At 52.4% G+C, this 11,570-nt stretch overlaps 2 protein-coding genes across 2 annotated transcripts in view; both read right to left on the reverse strand.

Moving 5' to 3' along the window:
* Positions 1-1,624, reverse strand: part of PTPN9 (protein tyrosine phosphatase, non-receptor type 9) — a 13,726-nt gene extending 12,102 nt beyond the window's left edge. The window contains exon 1 of the mRNA XM_026856351.1: positions 1,277-1,624. The gene's annotated coding sequence lies outside the window, so the exon portion shown is untranslated. The remainder of the gene's footprint in view (positions 1-1,276) is intronic.
* A 1,119-nt stretch (positions 1,625-2,743) lies between these two features.
* The window catches only part of SNUPN (snurportin 1), a gene marked incomplete at its 5' end in the record, with an annotated part of 9,357 nt that continues 530 nt past the window's right edge, over positions 2,744-11,570 (reverse strand). Inside the window, 7 exons of the mRNA XM_026856354.1 lie at positions 2,744-3,257; positions 7,201-7,281; positions 9,118-9,195; positions 9,508-9,605; positions 10,166-10,259; positions 10,394-10,498; positions 11,334-11,481. Of these exons, the coding sequence (XP_026712155.1) occupies positions 2,928-3,257; positions 7,201-7,281; positions 9,118-9,195; positions 9,508-9,605; positions 10,166-10,259; positions 10,394-10,498; positions 11,334-11,481 (934 nt within the window). The remainder of the gene's footprint in view (positions 3,258-7,200; positions 7,282-9,117; positions 9,196-9,507; positions 9,606-10,165; positions 10,260-10,393; positions 10,499-11,333; positions 11,482-11,570) is intronic.

Raw genomic sequence — 11,570 nt, forward strand, 5'->3', positions numbered from 1 at the left:
CGACACCCACTGTGCTGCCTGCAGAGGGACGGGCAGGGCAAGCGCTGGGGCGTCTGCAGGCCGCCGGGCTCTGCGCCCCAGCCAGGGGCACCTCCGCAGCCGGGCGTGCCAGGGAAACCCCAAGGCTGCGCTGTGTATTTGTGCGAGCCCACCACCAAGCCAAGCTCCCCGAGGCCCAACATCAGTTGTTTTTTGTTATTTTTTATTTCTGGCTGTGTGCTGTACCCCCAGACCGTGTGAGCAGTGACCCCAGGGCAGGACACGGGTTCCCCGCCGCGGCGCGCAGCCTCGCCTCTCCCTCCGGCCCTTCCCAGCAGCAGCAGCAGCCTCCCTTGCCTGGACATCGGCCTCTGCCTCGCAGCTTTCCCCCACGGGCAGGCACGCACCTTCCCAGCATGCAAACCCGCGTCCGGGATTTCCAGCCCTTTCTTCACTCTCCCACTCCACAATCCCCAAGCTGCGCTCCTGGGCACAGGTGTGGGTGCCGCTGGGAAGGAGCAGGGACACCCTGAGGGGAGCAGGGCCCCCACTGTGCTGCACAGCCGAGGCCTCACCGAAAAACCAGGCCCCAGGACAGGGGGACATTTTGTTCAGCCGAGGAGGACTGCATTGGCAATGTGCCCTCAGCCAGAGCCTTTGCACCTAACTCGGAGAAAATGGAAGAAAGTGCAGAGGGAAGGGGCTGAGCCCTCGAGCTGCATCCAGCTTGGGGCTGTCTGTCTGTCCTCCAGAGCCTCCACAGCTACAGGTTGAGCTGCCCACTCAGCTCTCCTGCCCCAGACTAAATTTAAGCCCCCGGGGGGGTTGACCCCTCCTCGGTCACTGCTGAAGCTGCCGCTTGTCCCGGTTGGGAGCAGGGCAAGGAACAGCTGGGAGCGGGATCGCACCCAGCAAATAAAACAGTCACAGCAACAAACTGCATTGGCCCTGGTGACTTCCGTTTAACACCCTCTCTCCAAACACAGCCTTTCGTTTCCAACAGGAATTGTAACGCAAATATTTATTTCTCCAGCCCAGCTCATGCTTTTAAAAGGGAAACTATGCAGCATCATCTGGAGCCGGCAGAACGCTACAGTTGCTTCCCTCTTGCTCTCCTCCATCGATCGGAGCAAGCGGCTTAAAGCAGCCCCCTTCAGCTGTATTTTCTCTCCTGCCCACTCCCTTCCCTTGGCTGGAGGACCTTGAGAGGTTGCTGTAGGGCAGCAGGGAGGCGGTAACCTGAGCTGCAGCTTTCTCTGCCCTAAGGGATGCACAAATCTTACAGCCAGATACCCACCTCCGGGTTTAATTGCCTGACGGAAGGAAAACTATGCTGATAGGAGGCTGGATGCGGTCAGCCGGCCGGGGCTCTCCCTGCGGTCCTCTGCCAGCTGGTGAGGCTGAAGTGTAGGGGGAACCCACAGCCAGAGCAGCCCAGAGCCTTCGAGGGATGGGGAAGGACAAGGCAGCCCAGGTGTTTGTCCTCCTCCCCGGGGCCAGTTGCTTCACACGCTAAAAACCCCAAAATGTAGTAACAAAAATAACAAAATAAGCAGCTGTTTGAAAGAGACTGCAGCATGCTGGGCTGCATCCGAAAGCTGCAGAGCCAGGGTGCTGTTTCCTCCCCTCCTGCAGCCAGCTCTGGCCGCGGTTGGGACAGTTCCTGCTGCCCGCTGTTATAATCAATAGCGGCAGCAGAGTCAGATGATCACACACAGCCCACATGCTTGGCACAGAAACAAGCTTTTTTCTGGGAAAAATGGGGGGTGTGAGCGCAGGATACAAGTGCCCCCGCTATCAGCAGGCAGCCATCCCTGCTCTTGGTATCTCCTCCTGGATACAGGCCCTCCTCCGGGGGCATTTTCATAGACTGCTGGGAGGAGACTCCCCAGCGCCACCTTTACCCTGGTAGTTCATCTCCCCCTCCATCACAAGAGCCGTCCTGCTCTGGCCTTTTAATCTCCCTCTGGAAAACAACCTGGGGACAGCGAGTACAATCGTTTCATCCCCGCTAAAGCTGGGGAAAGGCAGCAGTCGGTGCTTGCAAAGCAGGCTTGGGCTGGAGTAAGAGGGGCAGCAGTGGGGAGGGAGGGGCTGAAGCACCTCGGTGTGCAGAGAATCAAACCCACACAAGCATTTCCTCTGCTCCAGTTAGCGCCGCAAGCGATTTTTCAATCCCTATTTGGGAGGCACAGCACGCATTCACCCTTAGGTAGCAGGAAGACGCTCAAGAATTTGTCTTTCTGAGAAACCTTTTATTTGGCACAATCAATGCTAGCGTTTTTCAGAGCGAAACCATTCCTTCCTCCCCCTACTGAGAAAAGCCTCGAGTACAGGCTTCTGCCATGCTCACACCGCACAAAGCTGTGCTGGGAGGCAGGCCCTGCTGCGATGCAAGGAAATTTAGCTTTTCCTAGTAACATGTGGGTGTGGAAAGCCCAGCCTTTAGATTTACAGCAGCCCGCTGCAAACTTTTTGTTACTAGAAGCAGACTGACCACAAAACTTTCATTGAGAAGGACTTGGTAAACAGCTGGATCAAAGGCTGAAATGCCCCGATTTCCAGGGCTGGGGAGGTGGGGCTGCTGTCGGGGCTGGGGTTACAAGCAGCAGCTGCACCTCGGAGGTCTGAGCACTGTTCCTATGCTGGAGATTTGCCAGAGGCTTACCAGAAGCAGGGTCAGGAGCTGAACCAGGAACCCTGCAGTGTGGGGACAGATCATTCCATTTCCCAACACACAACTGCCTTAGCAAAGAACCTGACAATAAAAAAAAAAAAAAAAAAAAAAAAAAATCCAGCAGCACTTGGAGTAAAATATTCAACTTCCGTTGCCCTTTGAACAAAATCATCCTATTTTATAACCTTTGCTCCCATCTCAGGGAGCATGAGTGAGTGAGAAGTGGGGAACCTTCTGCTTTCTCCTTACCCAACCAGTCTGTCCCAGCAGCCTAATTCTCCATCTGGCTCACTGCTTCATCCTGGTCCTCCAGAGAGTTTGCTGGCTGAGGGGTAGACAAGTGTTCCAGCTCGTAATGTCCATTCCTCGCAGCCGCCGTGCTGCTCGAGTGACCCTTTTCTGCTGCCAGCTTTTTACTCTTCTTGCTCTCAATGATCTGCTGAAGCTGACGCCCAGCGTAGTCTGGTTTGGCAGTGAGCACGGTCGCAGGCACGGCGAACCCGAGGATTTCGGGTACCATGTAAGGCCGGAGCCAGCCCACCAGCGGGGTGCTGCCAGGGGTATAGTGGGTTTTCTTGTGATAGAAGAGAAGTCCGTCAACCTGTGTAGAGGAGAGAATGAAAAGCCAGAGCTGGAGGCTTTTGCAGGTGGATGACAGAGCGCCAGACAACAGCACCGCTCTCCATTCACAGGCCAAATCTACCAGCTGGATCACTTTTCCTCAAGCAGCGCAATAAAGAGCGGAAGGGAAAGAAGAAACCTGCAGAGCTCCTGCCCTGAAGGATCAGCACAAACCCAGCGATGGCCCGATGGCTTTAAATTGTCAAAGGCAAACGATTTCAGCCTGATGTCAGCACGGACCGGCGCTTTTCCTCTGGTTGCTATGATTCCATTCTGCAGAAAAGCCATCAGGTTTCTGAATAAGGCAGCACACAAAAAGCCCACTTTACTGGATTAAGGTTATTTTAAATAATACATTTGGAGAGTAATTAGTCAGAGCGCATGACGCCAAGGAGCCCTGATTCGCAGCGCTGCTACAGCTCTTTCAGCTGGCTTATGCAAAATAAATTCTTCACGTTTCCCAAGAGAGAACTTCTCCAGCAATCAATGACAGTTAAGGGCACTCAGGACTCTTGAAGGTTTAGGACCTAACTCTTGTGCTACTATTTCCACACTCTGCAACACTGCAGCTGGCTGACGTTTTCCCCGCTCCCCCACCATGCTCAGGGATTTTCATCCCCCTCTTCCTGTGCTTCCCAGGGGTGCACTCTGCAAGGTTAGATCCTGCTGTCAGGCTAACTAACGCTGGAGGTGATGCTCCTCTGAGCTCAGCCTTGCAAGCTCTTAAAAGGCCATTTGGCTAAAAGTAAGAGTGGCTGAGTGGGCAGAAAAGATGAGAAAAAGAGCCCACCTCGGGCTGAATTGCTCCCAGGCCCCTCCCTAAGCTTACAGTCCCCAGAATATGTATGGCAGAACAGCACATATATCAGCAGTGAGCTGAGGCATTGGTGAACCAAGCGGAGGGAGGTGATTTCTGCTTCCGTGCTGGACTGTGAGCCGGGCTGAGCAAAAAGCAGCGTACATCCATCCCTGCACCATGGATGCTGACCTCCAGCAGAGTGAGTAGAGCTTCTTGCACTACCCTCTCCATAATTTTCAGTCACTGTTAAGATCTTGCAAAATAATCCCAGAAAAAGGGGGATTCCTGTGCTAGGAAACCATAAAACCAGAACAGTAAACATCATGATGAGCTTGTGTAATCCTCTGGATATCTAAAGTACAAAGCTTTTCCCTCCCCCTGCCTCCTGGGAAGACTTGGGAAGAGCCAGATTCTGCAGCACCCCAGCACCACGCCTGCACATCCTGCCCATTCCTGCGGGTACACGGCACTTGGTGAGTAACGGGGATTCTCCGGTACCCACAGGAATGTTTTGGTAAGGATCAGAGCCTGGAAAGGCTTCTGCCTCCCAGACTGTTCCAAAGATCTTCCCCAAGCTGGAGAATTCAAAGGAGCTTGGCCTGGTGGAGAGCTAGATCATGTTCTTCCTTCCCCTGATTTCTCTTAAGTTACTCCCATAGTCCTTCCAGTTTATTTAATTTGTTGGCCAGGTCCCTGCCCTGAGTCACCACACTGACAGCAGCCACATCAGAATAAAGGGCCAACACTGTTCCTCATTGGCCAAACCTGATGAGGAACTGGCCTGACAGGATTTCACATCTCACAGCCATGCTTTTCAGATTTTAGGTGCTTACCAGTGCTCCCACTCCTTCACACTGGGGTTTCTCAGGGACTTTGGCTCCCTCTGCTTTTGTGAAAATCCAGATGTTGTTTTACTTAGATCTGTCAGTAGACAGTAGCTCTTAAGATCCAAAACCCACTTCAAATTCAGTGCCAGTCAACTGATCCAAAGTCCACTGAATTTAGTGGAAAAAATTTTCACGTAATGTAGCGGATGAGGTCCTAACTCTAAGGTTACAGATTAACTCTGAAAACCCATGTCTGAAAGCACTGACCACCTCTGCTGCCTGATCCTTGTCAGGATCACAAGATGCTGGGCCCAGGCATAAGAAGTCCTCTATTATACTGCACTATCTATAGCATGACTGCACTTTGCCTTCTGCAAAGTTTATTTCGTTATGTGGTGTTGGTGGAAGCTATTTATGGGTATTTCTTGGGCTCCCTCTTGTGGCACATCATGAAGAGAACCACGGTTCCCGGCGTTCCTGGAAGGGGCACCGCGGGTTTCTCTGGGGTTACTGGCTGCTTTGAGCCAAATTACACCATGTTTCACTTGTTGGGGCCGCACCCCGATGTATTGACCAGAGAACCTGGGGGGAAAATCACAACTGGATTACAAGGGAGAGCCTGATCAACTCTGTCTCCCTCCCATGGCATTTCACAACGGTCCCCTTCACGGGCTGAAAGTTTTCTGCTCTGACCGCAGTGGGGCAATACTCAACACAGCCTTTTCTCATGGGAGCAGATGCCTCAGGAAGGAATGAAACTTTCTTCAGTAAAGACGGGAACGACTGTTTCTACAGAGGCACTCAGAACATTTATAATTGAGCAAGCCAGCTGTAGGAGACCTGGGACGGCTTCTCAACACTCCCCAATCGGTGTTCAGAGCACAGTCTGGCAAGACCAACAAGAGGCTGGGGCTTTCCAAACCTAATTTCCAAATCTCTCTGTCCTGGCTTTGACATGCAGAAGGCCAAGTCAGCCCTCGTAGCCAAATTAGCTTCCCTTAAATTTAAACCTGCACTTCTGTTAATCGCTAACTTGGGCCAGGAGAGCACGAGAGACACGGTCAGATCAATGTGGCTTTTGGCTTAGTGGGACAAGCGATCTCTGTAGAGGCTGCTCCCGATCTAGGGCTGAGTGTGAGCACTCCACAAGAACTGCTGCACTGGAGGAGCTTATACCTCCCAGATGTTTGTCACTGACACCATGCTGGAATGCCATCACCTCCTCCATCCTCTCCTGCTTCAGTGCCAGGTCAGCCAGGGCAGTCAAAAGCAGCCTGAGCTGTTTTTAGGAGGGCCTCAACTCGCTGTTTGCAGGCCTGCAGAGCTGAACTGGGCAGCACATCGATTTGCCTGTCCTGCCCTTCTCCCACAGGTCAGCAGAGGCCTCAACAGCACAACAGCACCCACTCCTAAAGATGGTGCAGGTGCCCTGGCTGGGGGAACAGCCGCCTCAGAGAGTGCCAGGAGCAGAGGGAGCCAAAGGCAGGAAGCTGCTGGTTCTGTACCAAAGCAAAAAGCAGAGCTTGCACCATCCCCTCCACAACATCCAGTACGAATACAGCAGGACAGACTCATCTGAGCCCCTCCCAGCCATTCCTGCCACAGCCATCTGCCCCCAGTAGTTCCCAGGCGGCCATCACAAACACCCGAACACCTCAAAACCCAACCAGGAGTTTACCACCACCCCTTCCTCCCCACAAGACACAAGATAGATGGGTGCCTTGCACACAGATGGAGGTAGCAAGCCTAAGGAAACACAGCGCCTGTGACAGAGCTCAGGGAAAGGCACCACTCTGCTCACCCCACAGACCTCTTGAGAAACACCACTGCATAAGGCAGCACACCGCAGAGATCCTCGTGCTTGTGCTCATGTGACCCCCCCAGGGCAGCAAGCAGTACCAGCTGGGACCCCAAAAAGGTCAGCTGGCCCCCATGCTGCCAGAGGAATGCAAGATAAGCTGCTTCTGCAGGTCATCTAGGTGTCTGCATCAACCCCCTCCTTCACAAGGGCTCTTTCAGACAACAGCCAACAGTAAAGGCAGCCCAAAATGCTGTGGTTTAACTTTTGCTCATTAGTTTGGGTGGACGCAGCCTCCACCTGGCGACAGGGCAACAGATCAGCTGCGTGCATCAAAGGCATCCATCCATCCCCCAGTGCAGGGGAACAGCAGCGCAGCTCGGCCGGCTTCCTGCACCCTTCCAGGCGGAGGGGATGTGCCTCTCCCCAAGCGCCAGCACATGCACGGCGGGGCTGTCCCTAAGGCTCAGGTTCAGGCCCCCCGGCTGCGTGTTCTCACCTCGAAGGGGAAGTCCATAGCCAGTACCTTACACAGACTGTCCGAGGAGCAGGGGAAGTTCTGCAGGCCCACAAATTTGAACTGAAAGAGTAAGAGAGGGTTAGAAGAGACAACTGCATGGCCTAAAGCAGAACAAGTCACTGAAGCAAGCACTGGTGTGGAGGCAGCTAAGAAGGATTTCCCCCAGTGCAAGATCCAGCATGAGAGGGAAAGGGTGAGGGACAGGCGTCAGATGAAGTAACCAGAGAGATTTCAAGCAGGGACCACATTAAGCCTTCCGGCCACAGGGTATCAGAGGCCCAAAAGCACAAATAAGCTCAAAAAAGGATGGGCCCAGCTCCTGAAAGGCAGGTTCCCTGATGCCATGAGCTCCATGATCTGGGTACAACCACTGGCAGATGAAGCCTGAGGGAATGAGATAGCTGTCCCCAATTTCTTACTCTTCCCATAGCAACTGGTCTCTCTGATCACTACAGGTTACTGGGACAGACAAAGCTCTGATGCAATTCAGAAGAGCAATTCTGAAAAGCAAAGTCCCCACCTAGAGACACACCAACAGGACCAAGCTGTCCATCAGTGCCAATCATATCGCGCTGGAGTTACTGGGAGCTCCTGCATGAAAACCTACAAAAAAATCACCCCAGTTACCAGCGAGGACAGGGTGGGAATGGTCACCAGCTAACCCCACCATCTCCCCAGCAATGCTGGGTAAAGCACGTACACTGCTGCAACTTCACAAATCTCATTCCAGGAACAGAAGATGACCTTTAAAAGACCACCAATGGCTTGCTACCACGATGCCCAGACAGCACAAAATCTAGAGTGCCTAGAATGATCTATTTCAGGTATTTTATTTTCTTTCTCCCTCTCTGGCATTAAATGAGAGATGCAGATGGCTCCCATACACTCCCGTTACCTTTCTTCCAAGCATATAAGAGTGCAGGAAGGACTTTTCAGGAGTGCTGACCCTGAGATGCTCTTTTAACCAAAATAGAAAATGATGGCCTCTGGGCAGGATGCAAAGCAGACAGACGTCTGCTCCAGGCTGCTGGCTCAGCCAAGCAAATCTTTCCACCCAGGAAATGAAAGCTGAAACGACCCTCTCATTCATTAGGTAGCTGTTTTCTGGATATTCCCCTTGGAGTCAGAACAGGATGTTCTCAGATTACAGATACCTTCACCGCTGGCACAGGAGCAGTCATCCCAGTTTGTGACTGATCTGTTCAACCCCACAGGAGCTGCTCTGCTTTCCTGCATCTGAGCACGCATGGGGGGTGCACAGCCATTGAGTCCTGCTTTGCAAATTGTGCTCCATAAGCCAGGCTCCCAAATCTCTTAGGCCTGTCCCCAAAAAACACTTTCCAACTGCTGTGGGTTCTAGGCCTGACCTCTATGTGTAAGCCTTCTAAGGAAAATCTTTTATTCTTGCTCAGCAGAGACTCCGGGTGGCAATCCGGCATCCATCCCGACAACTTCAAGGATTAGTTTAAGCAGGAGGGAAGGCTAAAACTTTATAAGCCTTTTCCCTTGCCTTGCAAGTTCCACAAGACTACACAGGAATAAATCCCACTGTAGTCAGGCTGCTGACCAACACTGCCCCTGTAGAAACCACACGGGCTTTCCATTCTGTTTCAAGGGAAATCTAAAAATGGCATGGAAGTTAGCTGATACCCTGCAGTCTGATTTCCCTCAGCACTTTGGCTGGGGAAAAAAAAACACATTCATTTACAATATTCAGTGGTTCTATTTAGATCCTGAATGTGGCATCCCATTTTGTCAGTACACTTTGAAGCCTGATCTGTGAGGGGTGGCAGGGGGAGGAAGCTTCCATTTTGAAAAAAAACTTCTGAAGCCTGCTGAACAGGAGAGCCTACCGCTCCATCCTCCTCCTCTTCCTCTCAGTACAAAAGAACTTACTGGATTAATCCTGCTTTTCTCTCCCAGCCCTTCCTCCTCTTGGATCTTTGAGTAAAGCCAGAAGAATCTGAAGTCAGTCTGTGAAAGGAGACAGAGACTTAATGACTATCCACCACACATCACCAGTCGGCACCTGCTGAGTGTTTCCATTCCTCTGTATTTGCCCAGGAGATTTACAAACTCAGCTTCACCTCAAGAACCAGCCAGCACCCCAAACTCTGCTACTTCCCCCAATACCCCCAAAAGATGTACCAGATTATTTTGGTCACTGGCAGCCCATAAGCTGTGAAGATGCTGGTGCTTAGATGAAATACCCAGCCTACTGCACAGTGGGCTATGTCACGGAGCAGGGAAAGAAAGGGAAGGCAGGGCAGGGCAGGGCCTCAATACCTGGCAGTCATAAACAGGGTGTCCTCTCCAGCACATCACATCAAGGATATAGTACGTCTGCTTTGCCTCGTTGTAGATGCAGTCCAAGATACAGTACACTGCACACACAAACACAGGGAGGTCCAGACATGCTCTGGAGACTGCCTAACCCAACAGGCAAACACCAGATCAAATCTCTCCTGCATTAAGCTTGCCCCCATGTAAGGCTGTGAGGTGCAGAGAGATCTCCTTCTGCTGATAGAAGCTGTGACCACAAATGGGGAGTCCAACAAGGCTACAAAGGCATCAGGCCAGAGGCACAGCACATTTCAGAAAATGGCATTTATCAAACAGGACCCCTCCTCAGGGCAAGAAAGCAACTACAAGAGGTATTAAGAAAAAACACACCATACACAGCTCTCTGTCAGAAGACAAAGAGGATGCTGAGGTTTAAGAGTGTCAGTTAACCAGGCAGGTGCTCTTACCTAGCATAGAGGTATCTGATATTGTTCACATCTAGTTATCTCCAGAGATACACGAACAGGCCTGATGCTGACTACCCCTGGCACCAGAAAAGGACACAGTTCTGGGGAGCTGGAGGAGCAGCACCCAGGCTGCCAGTGCACACACTCACAGGCATTCCCCCCTCTCTATCCCAAATGCCTCCTCACACTGTTACCTTTCTCGCTTGAATTGTGCCGGTTCCCCCCCGGCAGCAGGGATGGGAACCTGTTGACACAGAAGCCGCTTTTGGTGTAAGCTGCTGTTGTGCCCTGTGAGGAAACGGGAGACGGAAAAAAATAAAAAAAAAAAGTCAAGCCAGACATACGGGTCAGTCCTATGTTGGGTGAGAAACAGGTATAGGTCCTTATCCAGATGGTGAAACATCACCACTGCTCCCACTTACCCTGGACGCCACAACTAGCGCCCTTTTCCCGACAGGACACACCACTACAACCCACTCCTGCTCCAGATCCAAGGGGACATCGACCAGCCATTCTGACAGCATCAGCTACAGAGAAATCCAGAAAAAACCCCAATCAGTTAGTAACAACTCTCCTAAAGTTATGGAAAGCTCACAGCTCAAGGATAAAGCAAGAAAGTTTTGACTTGGCTTCAACTGCTACACTGGGTACTTCAGAAGCAACTTGCATTGCTTGTCACCCTGCATTACAGCACCAAAGGGGCTCCCTCCCTCTCTCTCACCAGCCTGCATAACAGTCACCCCCAAGTCCTTCTCTTGCTTCCCAGTTGCTGCCTAAGCTTCAGGCCACAGTACGGGCTCACAGTCCTCAATTGGGCACCCTGTACCTTGGTCCCCATTCCAGCAATTTAAATTTATTTATAAAGACATGTCAGAGCTTAGTGATTCCTAAATACCAGGAACAAAGAGCCCAGACAAGTTGACCTCTTCAGAGCCTGTCTCACTGTGATCACCTGAAAGGCAGTAGGTCTTTTTGGACCAATATGGCAGCCAAGGCTGATAAAACCCATCAGCTGAGGTTTCTCCTTTCCTGGTGCCCCAGACGTGAGGAAGAGACAGAAGCCTTTAACTGACTGTTGCACAACAGAACAGAAACACTGCTAGCTGAGTTAAAGTCTCCCAAAGCAGACAGGCAACCCAGATATCTCCACCTGCCCTCCTTTGAATGCAGCATGCCTCAGAGGCAGAACTGAGGCACGGTTTCCCTCTGAGCACCCGGCCAGGCAGGACACGTTACTCTCAGCCCTGACGCAGCCATCACCGTGGCCGCTCACCATGCCCTGCCTCACCGCCTCGCACCCTGCTCTGTGTTCACACTCGCACCCCATCGCGGGGAGGCAGGCAGGGGCAGGCAGTTCCTCACCTGGTTGGCGTAGCGCTTGGGCAACTTCTTGCCAGCATCCACGTCCATCTCCTCTTCCTCATCTTCCCCCTCTTTGTCCTCGCTCTCCACCCCTGCCCAGTCGTCCTCTGCCAGCCTCCTGGCATGGTTCACGTAGTCCAGCCGCCTCCTGGGGAGGGAGGAAGCGGCCCGGCTGACCCTCTGCGGGAGACAGGCCACCCCCCGCCCCGCTCCCTCTGCACAGCCTGTCTCTTATAC

Source organism: Athene cunicularia (assembly GCF_003259725.1).
Source record: "Athene cunicularia isolate RWA chromosome 10 unlocalized genomic scaffold, athCun1 chr10_part1, whole genome shotgun sequence".
Lineage (NCBI taxonomy): Eukaryota > Metazoa > Chordata > Aves > Strigiformes > Strigidae > Athene > Athene cunicularia.